The 24,801-nt window shown below is 38.6% G+C and overlaps 1 protein-coding gene across 5 annotated transcripts in view; it reads right to left on the bottom strand.

The window, feature by feature from the left end:
• LRBA (LPS responsive beige-like anchor protein) overlaps positions 1 to 24,801 on the bottom strand; it is a 730,178-nt gene that overhangs the window by 73,811 nt on the left and 631,566 nt on the right. For all 5 annotated transcript variants that reach the window (XM_062199509.1, XM_062199506.1, XM_062199510.1 and 2 more), the window contains exon 48: positions 13,146 to 13,313. In XM_062199509.1, coding sequence (XP_062055493.1) covers positions 13,146 to 13,313 — 168 coding nt within the window. The remainder of the gene's footprint in view (positions 1 to 13,145; positions 13,314 to 24,801) is intronic.

Genomic DNA, 24,801 nt, shown 5'->3' with positions numbered 1-24,801 from the left:
AGAGAAAGGGCAGCTTACTAAATGAAGTAAAACTGATTTACAAAACACGAATGTGTGATAATAAGTCAGAGGAGGAAAACTAGAGAGGGAAAGAGTATTTTTACCAACATTCGTCATTAAGTAACCTTATGGAAGTTGCTAAGATAAAACATGAAGTAATTATCATTTGTGAAAATAGGTATAGATTTTCCCACCAGTGCCTTATAACTGAGCCCATGCATTCCAGGCACGTTAAACTGAAGCCCAGCACAACCCCACTACAATCTCCAGTTCTTGTAGCTGTCCATCTACTATAGCATAATCCCAGCTGCCAATCTGAAAGAAACCAGCTAGTCAGAGCAGACACAACCAACAGAAACAAACGTCACTCAATAATGCTCAGCGGCACTGTGCTCATGGATAATTTCAAACAGTATCTCTGTCTAGAACACTGATGTGCTCATTCAAAACACCTCCATCTCGGGCTACTGGAAATGAGTAGATAAAGCAGCCTGCCTAGAAAAATAAGTGGGATGTCTTCAAAGGGGTTGCCAATGCTAAGAGGCAAATGTAGTGAAAACAGTGCAAAGTCCTTGCAGAAAAAACCAGCACGGAACAGGAGAGGTAATCTACTGCATGCAGGACACTAAATTCTTTCTCCAAACCCAACAAATATATTTAAACCATGTCATGAAAAGAAGCAGCGGGGTCGATCATTCATTTGGTCTATTTCCGCAACAGTATTTGTGAGCATGCACTGTGTGCAAATACTGAGCCACAGGGAGGAATTCAATGCCATACTCCTAGAAGTCAAGGAACTGAGAGCCTGAAAAACAGACACACACTCTCTCTTCCCTCCTCTCTCCTCACGTAAATAGTATTGTCAGGGATGGAGAGGAAAGACATCAGATTTACTGTGATAACATAGCTTAACAACTTAACATAAAAAAAATGTATTTGAGACAAGTGTTTCCCCAACATTAACAGAATTTCATTTGCTTCTTTGCACTCATAATGAAAACTAAAAGCAGTGATTAAATTCTAAGGAAACTTCCTTGCCTATTAGAAATAAAGGAAAAAGATGTATTTTTCTGCGAATTTAGAAATGTCATGTTTTCAAGTAATTTCATACAGACTTTGCAAGTCTATGCAATTTTTTTAACCTTAATCTTTCTAGAAGCTAATGTTTAGTTACAAATTTAGAGAACAAAGTTCCATTGCTCAATTTGAGACTACACATTCCTCTGGCCTGGAGAAAACACAGGTTCCCAACAGAAGTCATCAGCATAAGAGACTGTTTCAGAATTCCTCAGGTAGCTGATAAGGGGGAAAAGTCATAAAACTATTAAAATTTGCTTTATGTCTTGGATGCATAACTCTAGCTACACCTACTTAGCCAAGAAGTCTGCAACAGGCCTAATAATGAGCAAAATACGAAATGAGCTTAACTGACAACACTGAAGCTCAGCTAACTGTCAGGGAAACTTCCATGACTGTGGTTTTGATGCACAAGAAAGTCTGGCATAATTTAAAGGTATTTTTTTACATAGGTTTTCAATTAAAACTTGCCTAATCCTTACTGTTTATTTGGCTTTTCATCATGCAGTTCCTGCCCTGCAGTGTGTCAAACGTGCCATCTGTGGAGCACACAGCTGGCCAGAGATGCTGCAGGGCTGTTTCTGAAACAGCCTGCATTGCGGGCGGGCGGCATGAAATCCTCACTTACTGTATTTAATGCTTCTAATGTCCTATAGTGTTGCAGCCACTGTAACCACGTTGTCCTACTCTTAAATTTCACGGCAGTCACAACAAAGTTCCCGGCCCCACCTGCTTAAAGCCCTCAAACAAACCACTCCCCCAACTATTTAACAAATGTTAACAATGCTATAAATACCGATTGTGTTTATGCTTTCTGAAAGATTCACTGCGGCCAGTGCTGTGCGGCAGTGTTGGAGCCGAGAGGCGCTGCTGACTCCCACCATGAGAGTGATGGGATTCTAAGCCAAAAATGCTTTTCCTTGGATAAGATATCTGATTTGCTACTGCTGTCATGAAACAGGGGTCATGTAAACTTAAACACTGCTGCTGCTCTTTTTGGAAAACAGACCTTCTCAGAGTGATTATGAGTTGCTAAAACAGCATTTGGAAGGATAAATCTGGAAGAGGGAAAACCAACCACTGACACTAAACACAACTTAGGGAAAACTTTCAGGTCTTAAACTTTCATGTTACAAGATCCATTGTATATAATTCTTTAAACTGAGCCGGACCACAGCTCTTCCTCCACACACTCCCATCCATCTACATAAATAAAACTGAGTTCTATTTTCAAAAGGAAATCAATAACTTCAGTTAATGTCTGAACTCACATAAACAGAAAATAACACTGCATTTACTTGAAAAGTAAAGGAGAAAATCACACTTGCCGAGGAAATGTACTAATGGCTAAGTACAAGACGAAGCAGCACAGATACTGTTCACATTAAAATGGCTCCCCTGTAACATCTCCTCCCAGGGTCTCCTTCGGTCTCCGAACTTCCACCTCTTCTCCCAAGCACCAGGCACAACCAGGGATCTGCCCTGCTTTCCCCGTACAAGGGCTGCTCCAAACTACTGAGTCTGTACTTGCCCTTTTACCAAAACTGTTAGTCTGTCCTATTTACAGACAGCAGAATGATTGGAAAGGATTGTTCAAAGAAAAATTGTAACCAAATAAATGACTTCTAATGGCGGAATTTCCAGCATTAGTAAAGGTTGATGAATTCTGTGGCAGAGGCTTTTTTTTCTACGGCTACTGAACCACACCAAACAGGAACTGCCTTCAGCTTGACTTGGACATGTGACACTGGTTAACAAGGCCCAAATCTGGGGTCTAGGGTCTTTCCATTCTGTAACTTCATACTTATTTGAAATTTTAAAAAGTTAACATTATTGCTTTGAAAAATGAGTTTTTAGAGTCCTTTGTATAGTTAATTACGCGTGCACACACACGCACATAGAGCCCAGAGATACGGAATTCACAAATCTTAAGCCAAAAGCCTTCTTGTTTTCAGATTAAGATGGTGAGAACTACAAGTGGAAGTGATATATCTAAGGTAGTGTCCCTCTGTCCCTAAAAGTGTAAGTGTTCTTTTGCTTCTCCTCAAATATGATGGGAAAAATGAAGAAATAAAATCCATTTGTAAAAAATATGAGGAATCCTCCAAAGCTCGGTAGGTTAAGTAACAACAATCAGATTACGAGATTGGAGGTGCTCTGACTTCTGTGCAAAATCAAGGTTAAGAAATTTCAACTCTTTCATCCACACTGAAGTTACAGGAAGCTCACTCTGTGAGTACAGTCACTGTACTGGCAGCAACAAAGGTTGGGAGCACAGCCAGAACCCAGAATGAAATCACTAAAGACCTCCCAACAGCCCCCAAAGCTACCAGATCCTCCTGCCACTCGTGCAGATTTGTCTAGCAGAGACTTTGTCCCCTCAAAAGGGAAAGAGGGCTGATGTTGGCTCTCCGCTTATTTTTAAAGAGAAAGACTCTTCAGGAGACAGTGGTGAATGAAAGAACTCCATGATGGCATTAACCAAAGATAATGACCATAAACATCTGGGGGTCCACAATGCCAGACTTTTCCTTATGCATTTGTACTCTGTGTGTTTCATAACATGATCTGGTTTTCACTGAAACATGGAAAAATATATTTCCATAACACATACAGATCTACACAGCAATTTTTAATGTATAATATTCCATTGTATGAATTTTCTAACATTTATTTAACTCCTGGACATTTATGTTTTTCCATTTTTTTAGTGTTAAGAACAACTATTACAATTGAACAGTTTTGCATATTTGACCAAATACTCCTTTTGGTCAAAATTCTAAGTAAATAGAGAAGGAACATTTGAAAAACTGATAAAGATTGTTATAAAGATTCACTCTATTTTCATTCTCTTCAAACATGGCAGTGTCTATTCTCTTATACCCTCAACATTAGGAATTATTTTAATCTTAGATAATCCAATACACAGAATGCTACAGTGTTCTAAATTGAATGCCACTGTGAGTAAAGTGCATATGTGGTTTGTATTTTGTCTTTTGTGAATTATCTGTTTCTGCACTTTGTTTTCCTTTTTTAGATGTACAGAAACTTCAGTTTTCATGCCAAATATATCAATTTTCTTAATGATTTTTTAAAGATTTAGTTGCTTATTTGAAAGGCAGAGCAATAGAGAGAGAAGTAAAGACAGAAGGAGAGACAGAAGAGAGAGCAAGAACAAGACACAGAGAAAAGAGGTATCTTCCATTCATTGTTTCACTCCCCAAATGGCCATGAGAGCCAGGTCTAGGCCAAGCTAAGCCAGGAGCCAGGAACTCCATCCTGGTTTTCCACATGGGTGGCAGGAGCCCAAATGCCTGGGCCATTTTTCACTGCATTCCCAGGCACACAATGTATCAGAAACAGAATAGCTGGGAGTGGAACCAGTATTCGACCATGGGATGCTGGTGTCACAAGAGGTACCCTAACCTATTATACCACAACACCAATCCTGATTTGGATTTGAATATTAAACTTACAAAAGCCTTCCCCATTCCAACAGTAAAAAACTACAAACCTATGTTATATTCTGTAGTTTCACTTTTTATATTTTATATAATCTTTATTTCAAATACATGCAATTCACTTGGACTTTCTTTCATTTTAAGATGTGAAATGGGGATATACATTAATTTATATTTAAACAATTAGCCAGTTGTCCTGACATCACATATTGAATAAGATGGTCTTTTCCTAGTGATACAAAATACTTTTTAATAATATATTCGTATGTACAATATGTCTACTTGTGGAAGCTCCATTCTGTTCCATTGAACTTTGGTCCCTTTACTAGAATACCTTTCTAAAAAATATTTACTCGTTTGTTCATTTATTTGAAGAGCAGAGTGCCAGAGAGAGGGGGAGATACAAGAGAAAGATCTATTCACTGGTTTACTCCTCAAATGCCCCAAAAGCTGGGGCTGGGCCAGATCTAAGCCAGGAAACCAGGACTCCATCTGGGTCTCCAACATGGATGGCAGTAACCCAAGTACTTAGACCATCAACTGTTCCTCTCAGGTCCATCAGAAGTGAATCAGCTGGATCAGAAGTGACGCAGCTGGGACATGAGCCAGGTACTCTGATAAGGGATGTGCACGTCATTAAGTGGTTGCCTCCTCTGCTTTGCCACAACATCCAGCCCCAGAATAGAGTTTTGATTACAGTCATTTATGCTTTAGTTTCAGGTATGGTAATCAAACCCCATTTAATTTTCTTTAATTTAATACTATCACATCTTATTGTTTGGTTTCTTAGGCTACTGTATCTAAGAAATAGTATGCAGAATGATGGGTGGCCAAAACGTAGACATACTGATATAGCAACAAGATGTCAGAGCAGATAAGTAGGGAGCAGTTAAGGGAAAAACTTAAAAAGAAAGCACAGGAATTGAAAGAGAACAACAGTATATGATTCTTTAGCTGAAGATCAAATGTTATGGCACAAATAGCATGCGATAATATTAATACAAATCTACATTCAATAATTATACTTCTTTATTTCCAATTATTCATTATGTTATACGTTATGGCCTCCACCCCTAAAACTTATAGAGTACCCATTGTTTTCCAGGTTCACGTGGAACAGTTACAAAAATTAACTATTTCCAAGATCTTTCAAATCTTAACAGATTTCAAAAAAATCTGTATGCCCCGTTTTTAAATTTAAGTTAAAAATTAGTAACTGCTGGCCGGCGTTGCGGCTCACTAGGCTAATCCTCCGCCTGTGGCGCCAGCACCCCGGGTTCTAGTCCCAGTTGGGGTGCCGGATTCTGTCTCAGTTGCTCCTCTTCCAGTCCAGCTCTCTGCTATGGCCCGGGAAGGCAGTGGAGGATGGCCCAAGTGCTTGGGCCCTGAACCCACATGGGAGACCAGGAGGAAGCACCTGGTTCCTGGCTTCAGGTCGGCACAGTGCGCCGGCCATAGCAGCCATTTGGAGGGTGAACAAATAGAAAAAAGGAAGACCTTTCTCTCTGTCTCTCTCACTGTCTAACTCTGCCTGTCCAAAAAAAATAATAAATTAAAAAAAAAAATTAGTAACTGCTATGTCTGAATGCCACCCCCCCAAAAAAAATTCATGCACTGAAACTTGATCCTCATTGTGATGGTATTAATAAATGGGCCTTTAGGAGACAGGGTAAGTCATGTGGCTCCCACATTCATGAAGGAGTTAGTGCTCTATAAAGGGCCAGAGGGAACTAATTAGCCCCTTTTGCCTTTCTGCCTTCTTCCACGTGAGGACACAGCTTCTGACCTCTCTGGAGGATGCAGAGTTTAAGGTTCTATCTCGGAAAAGGAGACCAGGCCCTCACCAGAGCCCAAACGTGCTGGCACACTGATCCTGGACTGCAGGCCCCAGAACAAGGAGGAATACATTTCCATTGTTTATATACTACTCATTCCTTCTCTGAGGAGGTAACTTTAAGCTGTGGCCTAAGTGACAAGGAAGCAGGTTATGCAAATCTGAGGCAGCCAAAGAAAACAGTCATCACAAAAAGGCACACTGTGACAACCTTCCCGTGAGCAGGAACAGAAAGATCAGCAAGACCAGGTACATGAATGAGGAAAATAACACCACGTGAGATCAGAGAGGCGGGCAGGATCAGACTATGTGTGTTAAGTAGGATTTTACTCTGTTTATTGCGAGACAGGAAGGTTTAAGTAAGGCAGTGACGTCGTCTGTTTTAAAGTATTGAAACGTCACTCTGGCAGGTGGGTGTAGGTAAGTAAGGACAGAAACAAGTGACCAGGTCTACTAACGGTTAGTCCGGGGGAAATGATGAGGGTGGCCTGGACTAATGGTAGGCATCAGTGGTTTCCAAACACGCTGCAGAGATACCATCAATGAAACTGTTTCACCACCTACCTACACTCTTGTCATTGCCACATGGTTTATTCCAGCCAGAGGGTAAATGCTGCGCTCCTTCTCACGCGCAATTCTGCTTGAATGTCTCCTCCCTTTCCTTGTCTTCACCTTCTTAACTCCTTATTTCATAAGGATTCTGTTCCTGCAATTATACTTCCCTAACCTACAGTGACTGCTCTTCCTCTGTGCTCCCATATTAAGCTATGTTACAGGATTTTATACAGACACAATATTCATACTCTTAAAAAGTAGGTTTCTACCTAGTAGACTCCATCAGTGAGCTGTTTCATTCTAAGATACCAAAGACTAGATAATTAGCTTTGAATTTTTTGCATATAGCAAATACCATTGATGTGAAAATAGGAAAATTCTGGATAAGTATGGATATGAGAGTGTTCTAGAAGCCATACCTATAAATACAATTATAAACACATCAAAGAAAATTTTTGAGACATTATATTTCTTTACTGAATAAAGGGCTTTTTTCATGGTAAAATTATTATTACTCATACCTCACCTTGAATTCAAATACCCACATTTTTCTCTCTCTTTAAATTTTCTTTTTTCCTTGGTTTTCAGCTTTTTAGAAGTGGTAATAGAAAGGCTTAAGATTGTGTTTGAAGAAAAAGAAGTGAATGAGCCAAACTAAATCCAGCAGGATCAATCATTACTAAATGACGAACTGTTTTAAATTTGTAATGCTAGAAAATTAAAAAAGATTTAAAAAACAGTAAAGGTAGGGCTGGCATTTGGCCTAATGATGAAGGCAGGGTTAAGATGCTCATGTGTCCTACCAAGGTACCTGAGTTTGCTACCTGGCTGTGGCTTCTGATTCCAAGGCCTATTAATGGGGAAAGGTTCAAGCAATCAGAGCCCTGCCACCCATGTCAGAACCCTGGTTTGAGCTCCTTGCTGCTAGCTTCTACCTCCTGGACATTTTGAGCAAGTGAGAAGTGAACTAGTGAATGGGTACTTTCTCTGTCCATCTTTCTTTGACTCTCTTCTTTTCAAATGTATAAATACATTATATTTCTTTTAAATATGCAAAAAGTAGGAAAACAAGGAAAATAGTATCAAAGAGACGTAGAAATAAAAGAAGTAAAAAGGTCTATTTGAATGCCAGGTCAATTCCCAGCTGCTCCACTTCCAACCCACCTTCCTGCTAATGTTCCTGGGAAGGCAGCAGAAGATGGCCCAAGTGCTTGGGTGCGCTCCTAACATCCAAGTGGGAGACCCAGATGGAGTTCCTGGCTCCTGGCTTCAGCCTGGCTCAGTCCTAACTCTTGTAGTAATTTAAGAAGTGAACCAGCAGGTGGAAGACCAATATGTCTGCCAGCCCCCTACCCCCACAGACCCTGATGCTCTGCCTTTCAAATAGATAAATACTTAAAAAAAAAAAAAAAAAAAAGAGAGAGAGGTCTATTAGAACAAAGAGTTAAAGTTAAGATTATATCTTTAATTTGGGGTCACAAGATATATGAAAAAGGAGTACCATATTTGCCTAAAAAATTCTTTCTGTTGTGTGATCTATGTAAATGCGGATATAGTTGTATATAGATAAAACAGCTGTTTTCTAAAAATTAAAAACAACATAAAAGTTTAATGTGCTGCAGGCTGTTACTCTGATTACTCTTCCTCCTCTTATGGTTATTATTTCTATCGTTTAGTGCTCTTTTTATAGAGAGATTATTTTTATGATCACTTCCTATGCCATATGTATTAACCATTCACTCTACAATGGAAAATTTCTCAAGAGGAAGGGAGCTTTTCTCAAACAGCAGGAGAATACATGACTTCTGCATTGACAACTTGACTGCCTTTTTTGGAACACAGACGTGTTCCAAATTGAACTCAGCGTACAGTAGAGAACAGAAATAAGTAAATATACAGCTACTTAACAGAAATTAGTCTAGATGCTTTTTAAAAAAGATTTATTTATTTATTTGTAAGCCCGAGTTAGAGAGAGAGAGGAGAGACAGAGTGAGATCTTCCACCTGCTGTTTTACTCCCCAAATGGTTGCAATGGCTAGGGGTGTCCCAGGCCAAAGCCAGGAGCCAAGATCATCATCCAGGTCTCCCACTGGGTAAAGGGGCCCAAGGACTTGAGCCATTTTCTGCTGCTTTCCAAGGCACATTAGCAGAGAGCTGGATTGGAAATGGAGCAGTCAGGACTCAAACCAGCGCCCTTATGGGATGCCAGTGCTGCAAATGCTGGCTTAACCCACAGCGCTGGCCCCTCTAGTTGCCTTTAATACTAGAAAGACATGAATTCACGATTATCAGCCCTGTCCTGCCTTTGTTACTGGTCAATCTAGCTCCCCATTTCATCATTTCAACAACACCCTCTTAATAGTTTCATCAGCCCCTCTTCTACTCTCAACTGTTTTTTATACATTTTACTATACTTCCATGGCAAAACCCTACCAGTGTCTGTCTCTACACACACACACACACACACACCTCTTTTTGACTTTTTTTTCCCCTACACTCTCCTACTGTTACAAATGAAGAAAAAAGAAACACAGTAGAGAAATAACAATTATTAAGCAGCACCTGTCAAGCACACGTCACTGTGTTAGGTTTCATTCCATCCTTGGTACAAACCCACTGAGCTGTAATCGTGTTGCCTTTCCATCTCACCCACACACCATGACTTATCCCAGTCTGAGCGCTGTGCTAACCTTCTACTCTCCAGTCTCAGACAAGGCAGTGTCGCTGCCTCCTGCCCAGGGCTTATCTCTGTCTGTGCTCTGGCTTTTGTTCCTTTCCACTTCCTCATAGAGCCTGATAGACTACTATATGCTTTCTCTCCAGTGCGTCTGACATGCTTCCCTCTTTGTGGATCTTTCCAATTAACACAGAAACACAGTCAAATGTCCACTCATTAAAAAAAATAAATAAATGTCTCTTAGAATGACTGCTAATGAGAACAAAGATTTCTTTTAGTGTGATCAACATATACTTAGATTGAGGTAATGCTTGTACAAACCTGTGAATAGACTAAAAACTGTTCATTCCATTGTGCACATTTATTGGGTAAATTCAATCATCTGTGAACTATATTTAAATAAAATTTTAAAAAGTATTTTTTAAGCTTTATTAATTTTTTCATCTACTTGAAAGGCTGGGCTACAGAGATAAAAAGATACAGAGAAAGAGAGAGAGAGAGAGAGAGAGAGAGAGAGAGAGAGAGAGAGAGAGAGACGAAGACAGAGATCTTCAACATCTGGTTTGTGTTCCAAGCCTGCAACAACCAAGGCTGCAAAGCCAAGAGCCCAGAATTCCAAAGTGTCTCCCACATGGGCGGCAGGGGTCCAGGCACTTGAGCCATTCTCTGCTCCTTCTCAGGATGCATAAGCAAGAAGCTGGATCAGAAATGGAGTTGCCAGGACTTTAACCAGCACTCCAATAAAGACAACACAAGCAGTGGCTTAACCTGCTGTGCCACACACCCACCCCTTAATAAAACTATCACAAGTTTTTCAGAGGTCAACACTGTAGCATAGTGGGTAAATCTGCCTGCAATGCTAGATTCCCATATGGGCACTGGTTTGTGTTCTAGGTGCTCCACCTCCAATTCAGTTCCCTGCTAATGGCTTGGAAAAAGCAGCGGAAGAAGGCCAAGTGTTTGGGCCCCTGCCACCCATGTGAGAGACCCAAATGAAGCTCCTGGCTCCTGGTTTCAGCTTGTTCCAGCGCTGGACAAACTGCAGCCATCTAGGGAGTGAACCAGCAGATGGAAGATCCTCCCCAGCCCATAACTCTTTAAAAATAAATAAATAAATCTTAAAAAAAAAAGAAAAATTTCTCCCTTAATGAATTTTCTTTGTTCATTTTGTTTATTTCATCATCTCCTATTCATAGAACTCACTATTTTCTTTATTTTTTTAATTTATTTATTTGACAGGTAGAGTTATAGACAGTGAGAGAGAGAAACAGAAAGAAAGGTCTTCCTTCCGTTGGTTCACCCCCCAAATGGCCACTACAGCCAGGAGCCAGGTGCTTCTTCCAGGCCCAAGCACTTGGGCCATCCTCCACTGCCCTCCCGGGCCACAGCAGAGAGCTGGACTGGAAAAGGAGCAGCCAGGACTAGAACCCAGCGCCCATATGGGATGCCGGTGCTGCAGGCAGAGGATTAACCAAGTGAGCCACGGCACCGACCCCCTACAACTCACTACTTTCTATGTTACTGTCTCTAAGATCACAAGCGGCTTCTTAGTCAAAAAATCTAATGGGTACTTCTCAGTTTTCTCATATTCAATCTTTTTCCACACAGGTTCTAAAACATACATGTGGTCATGTAACAATATTTTCCACTGTCTTATTAGCCAATTAAAATCATTTTTGATGGGGGCAGGTGTTCAGTTTAGCAATTAAGATGCCCACTTCCCACATCAGAATACTTGGTTGACTCCCAGCTCTGGCACCTGACTCCAGTTTCCTGTTGTTGTGGGGTCTGGGAGGAAGTGGTGATGGCTCAAGTAATTGGGTTTTAGTGGCCCATGTTGGAGACCCAGATTGAGGTCCCAGTTCCCGGTTTCAGCCCTGTCCATTGTGGGCATTTGGAGAGCAAACCAGCAGATGACAGCATTATCTCGCTCTCTCGCTTTCAAATAAATAAACATTTTTAAAAAATATTTATTTATTTGAGAGGCAGAGTAACAAACATAGAGAGACAGAGATGAAGAGAGAGGCCTTCCATCCACTGGTTCACTCTCCAGATGGTTCCAACAGCCTGAGCTGGAGCTGCACGGATCCGAAGCCAGGAGCCAGGAGCTTCTTCTGGGTCTCTCACGTGGGTGTAGGGGCCCAAGCACTTGGGCCATCTTCCACTGCTTTCTCAGGCCATTAGCAGAGAGCTGGATAAGAAGAGAAGCAACCGGAATATGAATCAGCACTCAAATGGGATGCCAGCGCTACAGGCAGAAGCTTAGCCTACTATACCACAGTGCTGGCCCTACAAATAAATAAACCTTTAAAAATATTTATTCTGCAGGACCAGTGCTGTGGTGTAGTGGGTAAAGCCGTCACCTGTGGTGCCCACTTCCCTTGTAGGCAATGGTTGGTGTCCTGGCTGTGTCACTTCTGACCCAGCTCCCTATCTAATGCACCTGGGAAAGCAGCTGAGGATAGCCCCAGTGCTTGGGTCCCTGCACCCATATGGGAGACCCAGAAGTTCCTGGCTCCTGGCTTCAGATCTGCCTAGCCCTGGCTGTTGTGGTCATTTGGGGAGTGAACCAGCAGATAGAAGATCTCTCTCTCACACTCTCTCTGTCTCTCTTTTTCTCTCTTCGTAACTCTGCCTTTTAAAAAAGTAAATAAATAAATTTTTAAAAAATATATTTATTTTTATGGCATTGAAGATTTTTTATGATCTGACTCTTGTCTCTGACTTGATCGTCTTTGGTTCCACACACACCACATTCTCCAGCTATAATCTCTTCTACCTATACAGTTTCCTTTGTGTGGATATCTTTGCTCTTAACTATACCCAATAGTCTTGTCCATCCTATAATATGCAGCCCCAGTCTCTCATTTCCCAGAAAACCTACCTGGACTCTTGTCAGTTGCTTCATTCTTATGCTCTAGGCTTGTTATCTCTTTAATGAACTTATAACAGTACATTATAATTGTTTACTTATTGCAACCTTCCCATTGTATGATGAGCTCCAGCAGAGTTGGGTGCAGGACTAACCTTTGTGCTGTCTTTTGGATTTACCCTGCAAACGGTATAAACTTCTTCAGTGAGCACTGGTGTGTGAATGGGGAAGACAGTCAATCCAGAACACAAAGAAAGGCCAATTACATTGAGTGAGATATCGTGTATGTGCTAACACTTTACATTTAAATAGGTGTATATTCACAATCACATTTCTTTAATGAATTAGTTATTATTTCTCTACTATTTCAAATCATATCAGTGGCCTCCCAAATAGCAAGCTTTGATTATAAATATGATTACTGATCTCCTAATAGGTTTGCACTGAAAATGATCCTCATTATATAGTAAGTCAAACATTTTGTTGGAATGAAATCCTAGGTTCAAGTCCCAGCTAGGTCACTAATTGACAGTTCTCCTGCTTAAGTCACTTTACCCATCTGGTATCAGTTTCCTCTTTAGCAAATGAAAGGGAAGGGAAGATGGTATCTCCTACCTTCTAGTGTAAAGATACCTGACTTTCAGTTTCTGTCTCAGTCAGATGACTTACCTCTCTCAACACTGGATCAGTTATTGAATTCAGATTGACAGCGCCTTCATAGGTCAAGTAATAGAACACATTGAGGGCTCGGACAGCCTCTGGTCCTTGCTGTTTGTAGCCAAAAATGAGATCAATCCACTGGTGAAGCTGGCAGGAAACAAATTCACTCTCCAAGGCCTGAAAAAGAGTGTTAATCACATGATTATACTCAATTCCATTTTTAAGACAAAGAGATATATTTAGGGCAAACAAGAAATTTTAATACTAAATTTACTATGAATATGACTTTCAAAAAATAACATTTTCCACCAGAATCTCTTCTCCTTTGTTTATAATTAAAAATTCCTACTAGTACTGGCATGCTAAATTGTAATTACTGCTTCAGGGTTGGTATTTTTTTTTTTTTTAAGATGAGGCAAACTTCAGGGAACACGAGCTGCCATGTCATGATAAACTTCTTCCATCTTTTGCTCTCACTTGTGTGTCCCCAAACCTACTAAATGGGTGAGGTTACAGATACACTCTTGTTTGTGCTTAGTCTTACATATTTATTTGAAAGACAGAGCACCAGAGAGAGAAAGAGACAGAGAGAGAGAGAGAGAGATGTTTCATTTTCTGGCTACTCTCCAAAGGCTCACAACCGTCAAGGCTGGGACAGGCCAAAGGCAGGAGCCTGGAACTCAATCTGGGTCTTCCAAATGGGTGGCAGAGACCCAAGTACTTCAGCCATTCCTTGCTGCCTCCCAAGGTGTGCATGAGCAGGAAGCTGGACAGGAAGCAGAATAGCAGGGACTCAACCAAGCACTCTGCCGTGGGATGTGGGTGTCTCAAACGGAGAACCCACCTCGGAGCCAAACGCCCCCCCACTTCAGGATTCTTACACTGAAGTGTAAGCTCTGGGAAGACCTGGATGGGGACTGTCTTAGTCACGTTTGTAACGCATGGTCTGACAGGTCCTCTAGGTTTCAAAGAAAAGAGGTAAAGCCTACTTTGGGAAAGCAAGTGTGAAAACATTAAAAATATACTTTCTACTTGAAATATTTATAATTTTGCTAGGCTTAAAATACTGTGTTATCTACAACAGTGTAACCAAATTATTTCATTATTTTGATTGAGTTGTTATGCTAACAAATTAGACCTTGTGAACGATACAATACTTTTAAATACTGAATCTCTGTTTTAGGTATTATTTTCAAATCAGACCAAACATTTGATGCTATTAACGTAACAGTGTACAATAAATAATTAATGAACATAACAAGTATCCAGTTAAAATGTTGGGCAAAAGATCCACTTTCTATTTATCATTATATTACCAGTTAGTAGAAAAGTACCTAAAGCACAATAGGAACCAATAAATGTTTGCTAAATCAAATAAAAATACCAGAGTTTAAAAACTGGAGACATATTTCAGAAGGTATTAATCTTTACACCATCTAATATTGTTCAGAGTTATTCCAACATAAAAGTTTAGCATAATGGACCAGTACACTAATAAATAATATTGTTAAAAATCAAAGCACTATGGGCTCTGGCTTCTAGACCCGGTTGCTCCTTTTCCAGTCCAGCTCTCTGCTGTGGCCCAGGAGGGCAATGGAGGATGGCCCAGGGGCTTGGGCGCCTGCACCCATGTAAGAGACCAGGAGAAAGCACCTGGCTCCTGGCTTCGGATCGGTACAGTGCCGGCCGCAGCAGCCACTTGGGGGTGAACCAATGGAAGGAAGACCTTTCTCTCTGTTTCTCTCTCACTGTCTAACTCCACCTGTTAAATAAGTAAAAAAAAAAAAAAAAAAAAAAAAAAAATTTAAAGCACTATCAAACTCTGAACATTAATTAAAAGCATATAAATATACAACTAATAATCTATCTCATCGAAATCAATTCTTACTTGAGGAAAAAGTAATTATTGCAATGTACTTCTGTTGTGGCTTATTGCTACACTATAAATATCATAAGAGATCTGTTGGTTTTAAAACAAAATTGAGGGGCTGGCACTGTGGTGTAGCGGGTAAAGCCGCAGCCTGCAGTGCTGACATCACATCTGGGTGCCAGTTTGAGTCCCAGTTGCTCCACTTCCAATCCAGCTCTCTGCTAAGCATGGCCTGGGAAAACAGCAGAAGATGGTCCAAGTCCTTGGGCCCCTGCACCTGTGTTGGGGACTCAGAGAAAGCTCCTGGCTCCTGGCTTTGGATTGGCACGGCTTTGGCCGTTTTGGCCAATTGGGGAGTGAACCAGCAGATGGAAGACCTCTCTCTCTCTCTCTCTCTCTGCCTCTCCTTCTCTCTCTGTGTAACTCTGACTTTCAAGTAAATAAATAAATCTTAAAAAAAAAAAAAAAAAAAACAACGGGCCGGTACCATGGCTCAATAGGCTAATCCTCCACCTGCGGTGCCGGCACACTGGGTTCTAGTCCCGGTCGGGGCGCTGGGTTCTGTCCCGGTTGCCCCTCTTCCAGTCCAGCTCTCTGCTGCAGCCCGGGAGGGCAGTGGGGGATGGCCCAAGTGCTTGGGCCCTGCACCCGCAAGGGAGACCAGAAGAAGCACCTGGCTCCTGGCTGTGGATCAGCGCAGTGCGCTGGCCACAGCGGCCATTGAGGGGGGTGAACCAATGGAAAAGGAAGACCTTTCTTTCTGTTTCTCTCACTGTCCACTCTGCCTGTCAAAACAAAAACAAAAACAAAAACAAACAAACAAAAAAAACACCTAACTTCTATCACAAGCATCCAATGAGACATAAACCACCTTGTGACAAAAGACATTCCTAATAATTCACAGGTACACACTTGTGTAAATATATGCTGCACTAAAATAAATGTCTATGAGAAAGATGCTTATGGCTAAATACAAATAATATCTCCTTTAATAACATTTAATATGGCTTCACAATATATCACATACTACAAAATGTGAAATATAATTCTATAAATAAAATTCTATGCAGTTCTCAAATTCTAAAGTGTACTTCAAATGAAATATGCATAAAAAAGTAGCTGGTTTCCAATTACAAAATTTACTGTTTTAGACATTCTTTATAAAATTCATTATATTTGCCAGTCTAGTACACAGATAAACAGAACCTAAAACTACTTCATATTTTACTTGAAGTAAGAAAAGAAGAGCTTGTGATAACTTAAAGCAAATTCCTATTTTAAAGACATGAATAAAAAATGAATCTAGAAATCCAGGAACTACTAATTCAAGTTATACACAAAAATGATAACATTTGTTTCATTAACTTAGGCCTTGGGTAGTGATGGGGGGAGTAGGGGGACATGTTTAAACTGACACATAAAAACAGCAATTGTCTTAATTTGTGTGCAGTGCACTCCACACAAAAGCCCTAAATATGTTCAAATTAGAGCAAGCTGCTTGATTGTCACTGCAGTCTCGTGTCACATTAATGCATGACAAACATTAAACCATACACTTAAATGGCAATTTATATCATTTAAATGTTTACTGCCAGACTAGCTCATCACTCATTTAAATGTGACTTTCTGACAGCTAATTTCAGTTAATTTTCTCCAATTCACTTAATTAGAACTTTCAATCAGGGAAGAACTTATATGTATCTTTGGGCTTACATCCTTTTTGGTTGTTGTTCAAAATCCAAGTTAATAAACTGAGGAGAAGCTCTCCTATAACAGATTAGCACATAAAATCTCCGAGTCTACAAAAAAGTGTGCCTGTGTGAAGCAAAGTCACAGTACGTACGCTCAGAAAGACTCTACGCTTATTTATGTGAAGAATACTCTGGCCAGTAGTTTAAATAAAAAACGTTTAGTTCATATACACACACTATTGAAACAATAAAAAAAAAAACTGCATCTAACCTAATTAAAAATTAATGATTTCAAAATTGTTTAATAAGATAAAACAGTCAGGAGTCTCCTGAGTGTCCGTAGTGCTGTGATTTGAGACTATAAAATTCTAGAAGGCTCAGCAAATGATGAAGTACAAATGAATTTTCTCAATATTAAAGCTCTAAGAACTAGGGCAATTTTATTTTATGTGGCATCAAATAAAGAAATGAGTTTTCCTAATGGTTGATTACTTCTTTATGCACATTCAAAATGGTGAAGTTGGTTAGATTTCAATGCTTAAGAGCTTTATATCTTGACACCGCTTCAGAATTCCAAGCAAAAATGCTGAAAGGAAAGATACTGTGCACTCATATACAAACCCACAGGCAGAGATAACCACAGCTCTGAGGTTCAGGTCCTCGCCTTACGTTTTCATAGGTTAATCCTAAAGGGGCTGACCAGGAATTCAGGGAATTACTGGCAGAACTTTTCACAGAGATTGATAAACATAATTTCTTCATGAATAAATAATTAAAAACTAATCTAAAACTTTCATTAACTGGACTCAAACATTTCTTGCAACATCCCAAAGCTTTAAAAAGCAACCCAAAAGAATAACTTGGATGGTTATAAGGGAATTTCAAGAAGTTTTAAAATAATTTCAGAACACAGCCAGTTCAGAACTTTAACATTATTTTGGCATCAGTGAATGCCTGTTACCTAACTGAGGTATACATTAATAAACAAATATAATTACTAAAGACTTGAGAGGAGGGAGAAGGATAAGCAGGAAGAAATTAATGGAAAAAATATGAAACAAAAATAATTCAAACCGGAGTACCCTGGGATTACACTTTATAACTTCTGTTTTTGAGGTTCAAAAACATAAATCATAAAGTCTATCTTAAAAATTCTTTAAAATATTTTAAATATATCTTTAAAAATGCTCTCTCATATGTGTGTATGTATAAACATGTATGCATGTATGTATATGTACACATACACACATATTATATATAAACTTATTTAGCCCTACATTTGTAGTCACCAAAAAAATAAAACCATGCCAGTGGAATGCTAAGTATTTGAAATTTTTCAAAGGCTTCAGGACAGACAGTCCTCATTAAGACTAGAGTTAAATATGGTTTGCAGCTAGGGGACAGTAACATTCTTCCCATGCTGCTCTCAAAGCTAACCAATCAATTGTTAGTACTCCCCTAGCAGGCTGGATACATCATTTACATCCAATGTGTGCTCTGAGTAAAATTTGTAAAAAATAAAATCCACTAAAATGTCCAACACAATACAATAATATTCAACTTATCTAAGTTATTATAAAATAAATCAGTGACTAATGCCCAATTGTTAAGGATCAAATAAGACTATCATATGAAGCCTCACACAAATTGTCAATCTGATCCAGGGGGACTCATATTAGTCTTGACAAACTGTCTTGGGGTTGATATCTGTTTTTTAAATGAGATCTATTAGGCATAGGCTAAAACACTTGAGATATGCTAAAAAGTACAGTATACAGATGTCAAATACAAACACTTATTAGTAACTTTCATTTGTTTGGTCCTCAAACAGAATATCAACAAATTAAAGCTTTAATATTATAAAGACAATAGTAAATTATTCATAAATAGCTGATTTGTGTAGCTCTGTGTCAGAAATAATTATAACATATGCATATGTGTCTAACAACAAATCTCACTGGAAGGACACAATCTATGTTTTCATGAAAGTAACCCATTAAGAAAATGAATTATTTATTGATAAGAATGTTATATAAAATTACTTTTGTCTTCTACAGAGGAGTCAAATAACATGATAATATATAGAAATAAGTATGCTTTTTCCAAAAAACTCTGTTATTTGAGAATAAAAATTTTAAAATAAAAGTCATTAAAATGTATTTAATTAATTTATGCATACTTTAGGTATATTCAAGCAACTTCCTTTGAATTTAAAAAAGTCAAATTTTTTCTAATGTGAAACTTATGTAAAATCATGAAAACTATGTAAAACCATGAAAATGAATTCCTGAATTAATGCTAATATTTATTTATTCTTTTGCTATATGCTCTCATACCACTTCATCAAAAAAAGCAACTAAATAAAAACCAGCAATACAAACTATTTTATTTAAAAATCAATAAAAAGGATCAAATATTACTTACAAAACCTTAAGTACAGAGATAACAGTGTAACCAGAAGGCTAGAGGACTATACTGCCCAGATAAGCAATTCCGCACACCCATACTGCTACTTCCACCCTAGGGCTTCTAGAAGGCCTGATTCAGTGAGTTACAAAACGTCATAGCTGTAAGTTTCAAATAAGAAAACAAGAATCTCTGATTAATAATCTAGGCTAGATTAACATTTAATTCTAAGATGCATTCAATCATGTTTTTAATGAAAAGTTAGTTTTGTACAATTTTAATTGAATTTCTAATTAAGAGTGTAGATAGCAGTATGTTTTAAAGAACTTAATGTTTGGATTGGCAAAAAGGTAACACACCACCAAATTATAAACTTTGAATTTTAAGTATTTTTCATTTTAAATACACGTAATTCAGCCTTCTTCCTACACATACACAAACACACACACACAGATTTAAAATGAACTAGTCTGTTATGTTTGCATGTGCTGGATTTCAAACACTAGTGGTAATGTTTCCTTAACATTGATATATGACCTTTGTAATTTACATTGAAGAAAGCTGTTTTTTTCAGCCTAATTAGAACTGTTTCAAATTTTCTTGCTAAATATATGATATAAAGTCCTTTCAACTTTTTTATTCTAGAGTTTCTTTCCATGTCAACTTTGTTCCAATCAAAATATGCTTTGAATTAAATGATTTTGATTGAATACGTGGATCGCATTTCACTTCTAAGATTTAAAGTCCAAAAAGGAAAAGTTTAGCCTGTTCAAACAAAGCAAGAGCAGCCACTTTGCGGAAAGCTATTCACATTTAAGAAGACTGACAAATTGTTTGTGTGCACCATTAGGTCTAGTTTCTGCAATAGTTGCCAGATTTCCTGTCCCTCTAATAAGATACATTAACCCCTTAAATGCTGGCTCTGAATTGCTAGGTGAATCAGAGTACTTTTTAATTTTTAATGTACCTATAATTTTCTTTCTTGAAATAAATCCAAAGAAAAGAAAATTCGTTGTTAACTATTTTGTACCAAATTTCCAAACAATAAATGTCACCAAAAACAAACAAACAAAACCCAACACTTTTTTTTTTTCATATTGGACTGGTACAAATTTAGGGTGCAAATATGCTTTCCAAATGAGATTTGCCAGAAGTGACAAATTCAGATGAATCCTCATTTTTTAAAAAGATGCATTGATTTAAGCTATTGAAGGGTTACTTTTTCAGGTTGAGACACAACAGTGGAGATAATGACATATATAATGAATGATAATCAGTTCACAATAAGTTTCTACCATACTGCCTTTGAAATATCACAATGCTTCAGAGTTTGCATGTTTGCCTAAATGTAAATATATAACAAAAATGTGAAACAAGTTTACATTATCTACAAAGAAAAGGTGTGTGAGGCTGAGACATGAAGATCAGTGGGTCAAGAAAGCCAACGCAGGGGAGGAGGAACTGGATGATCAAAGAGATAGAGAAAAAGGTTGCAGGATGCTAAAAATAAAAATGACAGATCAGAGTCTTAAAAAATGAAATTTAGTCAAGGTACAGCACAGTGAAGTTCAGTCTGAAAAGCAGATAGAGAAATCACTCTGAGGAGTTCTGCACTTCTAAACTGCCCTTGAACTGTTGGGCAGCTGAGAGATTTTGGAGCAGGCCGTGCAAAGCTCATTTCCCCATTTGTATCATTGCTGAAGAAAAGTGCGAGTCAGGATCATATCTGGATAGAACCATCAAGCAGGAGAGCATCTTTTGGCCGGCGAATCATTCTGTCGACGATTGTTATTGTGTAGTTTTAAATGGACTAGTCAACCAGCTGTTATATATTTTACACACTGAAGGCCATGTTTCCTTTGAAATTCATAGTTTTAATCTCAACTGAAGTCTGTATTGCTGTGTGCCAAGATCAAAAGGATTAGGCAAACTTGTACAATTACCCTCCTTTTCAGGGAGATGGCTTTTTTTTTTTTTTTTAATGTTTAAAATACTCCTGAATGCTGACATTTTATCCAACTATTTTCTTTAGAACTACAGAACATTAAAACATTTAATTAACATTTCAACCTTAGGTCACTCTTAATCTAAAAATCTAGGAATTCATAATTTACAGATATGCTAAACTCGTTACAGTATAATACACATAGGGATATGGAGTCTTTGAAAAATTCTAGTTTTAGAAAGGATGGGGAACAACTGTACTATTTCTTTTACTTGCTTGTATTTTGGTTGCCTTTGTTCAGAAAACAATTCAGAGCTTACAACAATTCATCCGAAGCAAGATAAATGTAACAAAAGGGATGCAAGGTAATGAAGAAATAAGGACAGGAGGAGATATCACACAAAGCTCAAGACATGAAATTGCAGAGACTCGTTAGAGGTGAGCTGTGTATTTGGTGCTAAGCTTTCCAGCAGGCAACATAAAGAAACACGAACAATTACAAGAGTCAAAAGTGATCATAATGTAAAAATAAACCAGATGGCCTAGAAAAACACATTATTTCTATTCCTGAGATAAGAAATTCCTCCCTTGGCAATATGATGGAATCCAGGTATGTGACTCTAAGAGGAACTGGGATAGATTTAAAGTATCGACAAATGGAGAGACTACGCGCTCTTTGGGCAATCTCACATAAACATTTTTTTTAGGAAGGCTTTGAACAGTAGGTTCTAGATTCATGGAAAGCACTTGGAATGCAGCCATTTTATTTTGCCAGTTAAATGCAGAGATACATCCTTCGACAACAGGTAAACTGGGTCGCAGAACTAATAATGTCTTGAAAATGTGAGGAACATAAGAAAGATACAAGCGTCTATGGAAGGCAGACCTATCTTCACTTGGAAGGGCTAGGGGTATATCTTAAGACAGGTTCAGGATTTTGGATAAACTTTCCCACAGAGATATATATGGAACAAAAGCTTCCAAATGCCAAACATGTTGATGCCCCAAAGGTTAGGAACACTAAAATGTTTAAATCAGATATATTAAATGGTTAACTCTTTAAAAAATTAAAGTACCACTAAAAAACTAATACTGAGAATTCTACATTGCTGTTATGCTCTATAAGACAAACTAGTTAAAAATATAGGCTGAAATAATTAAATTATTAATCTAAAGTCTCAATTATCCACATAGGTACAGAATAAAGAATAGGTTTCCACTTTGACAACCATCAAAAACGTATTAGTTTGCTATATGAACTCCTAGAGGTTTTATAGTCAGTTACAAAAGGAAGAAAAACAAAATCTAAAAAATTTAATCTCTTCCCATTTGCTTATCCACACAGATCTGATAAATACTAACAGTCTCCTGCCTTTGAAGATGGCCAGACCAGAATCTCTACTTGTTGCCAGATGTAGTTTAATCCCCTGGGGACTCCAGACAAAAACAAGGAGCTGTCTGCATGATTCCCTAAACTGACTGCCATGAACTTCTACTGGCAAATTAAAATCCTTGGCAAAATAGAAGAATTAGTAGAGCATCACTCCCAAGAATACACAATTAAAAAAAAAAAAAACTTGAATTAAAGAATGCAAAAGTTGCTGAATATTTTTAAAGCACTAATAAATTCAGCCAGAGAATTAAATCACACCCGCAGTTCCTTTGTGTATGCAGCAGCGTACATGAGCGTTATGTAGGACCAAAAGTCTTCTGCAACTTTTGATCAATATCAGCAAGCCTCCTATCCATGCACGAACACTTATCGAAGGCTACCATGGGTCCCGTTCTGAGCTAGATTCTGAGATGAGATGTCCCTGAGACCAGGCAGAAGGCCAGCGCTAAGATGACCAGAATAGTCTAGGTGAAAGGTACTGGATGCCTCAATCAAGAAAATAGCAGCAGGAGTGAAGAGGGGGGCCAGATTTCAAAAGACTTAAGATCTACATTCTTGGAGCAACCAGTGTGAGGCGCGAAAGAAAAGGAATTCAGGGTGTCATCCAGGTTTCAAGTTTAGACCTTAAACATATTACAGTAGAAACAGTATATACATGGTAGATTAGCTGAGTTTTAAACTTAACATTATTGCTTTAGACTTTTCCCTTATAGACTTGACATCATTTCTAAGCCTTTATTTTGAATCTAAGGCTGAACACTAGAAGTTCGTACAGACGGGTGGACATTCAGTGCAGTGGCTAAGATGACACTCAGTATGCCTGCATCTCTCTCATCAGAGCACCTGGTCTGGAATTCCAGCTCTGCTCCTGATGCCAGTTTTCTGCTAAGGGGCATCCTGAGAGGTTGCACGTTACGGGTCAAGTAGTTGGCTCCTTGCCATTCACATGGGCGACCAGGAATGGGTTCCTGGCTCCTGGCTTTGGCCTGGCACAGCCCTGGCTCTTGCAAGCATTTGTGGAGTGAACCAGCAGACAGAAGATCCTTTCCTCTCTGTCTCTGGCTCTCTCCAGCTCTTTATATATATTTTTAAAAGTCTATTATTTGAGTATTAAAATATAACAAAATGGGGGCTGGTGCTGTGCCATAGTAGGTTAAGCCTCTGCCTGTGGTGCTGGCATTCCATATGGGCACTGGTTTGTGTCTCGGCTACTCCTTTTCCAATCCAACTCTCTGCTATGGACTGGGAAAACAGCAGAAGACAGCTCAAGTGCTTGGGCCCCTATATCTGCATGGGAGACACAGAGGAAGCTCCTGGTTCCTGGCTTTAGATCGGCCCGGCTCCAGTTGTTGCAGCCATTTGGGGAGTGAACCAGCAGATGAAGACCTTTCTCTCTGTCTCTCCCTCTCTCTGTGTCTGTAACTCTCTCTCTCAAATGAATAAAAGATTATTAAGTACATATATATATATATATATAACAAAAATACATTCATGCTCAATAGTGTAATGTTTGAACTAAAAAAATTCTAAGAAACAAAACAGCCACTAAAACTTTATACCAATTCAGACCAATAGAAATATATGCAAACCACCTATGTAATTCATACAAAAAATGTACAGGAATGAAATGGACTTTTTAGCCCTTGTTCATACTCCTGTGGAAATGTGGTCGTCCTACTTTTTACTTGTTGAATATTATGGTTAATGGTGAATTAAGCCTGTGGTTATAGAGTAGATTAATACTATATCTTTGCAAAAATTAATGAAAAGATGGGAGGGGGTTGAAGGAGAGAGTATGACAGGGAGGGGAGCATGGTTATCTTCTTAGAACTGAAACTGTGAAATACATGAAATCTGTTCTCTTTATATTAATAACAATTTTTTAAAAACATGAAAAAACCAAAAATTTCTATTAGCCACACTTTTCAGAAGATGCTGAGGTTGGCAGATTTTAGTCCTTTTACTTTTATTGTTAAAGAGGTCATCCCTGATCATCTTTTAAATGCTAGCACATTTCTACAGAGATCTCTAAGTATTTGAAGAACGTCCATAGCTTAGCACTTGGTCTGTATCACACTCAAAGACACTTTTGTTGTTGTCCTAGGGTGTACCATTCTTCAGGTAAAATCCACTTTAGTAATATATAAAATCAAGAATATGAAAAACCTTTCAGTATATAATCAAATCAATGTTCAATTATTTTATGTTAAGTCTTAGAAATCTGGCAGGCATTTTTGTACTTAACTTGCAGAGCACGTCTCAGTACAGACTAATAACATACTGTGTATATACTGTTAGTGACCAACAGCTACATGGGACTAGTAGCTATACACTGGACAATGTGATACTTTATTCAGTTC

Source organism: Lepus europaeus, chromosome 8 (assembly GCF_033115175.1).
Source record: "Lepus europaeus isolate LE1 chromosome 8, mLepTim1.pri, whole genome shotgun sequence".
In the NCBI taxonomy this organism is placed as follows: Eukaryota; Metazoa; Chordata; class Mammalia; order Lagomorpha; family Leporidae; genus Lepus; species Lepus europaeus.
Note: the sequence above shows the minus strand (reverse complement) of the source record. Positions and strands in the feature narration are given on the sequence as shown.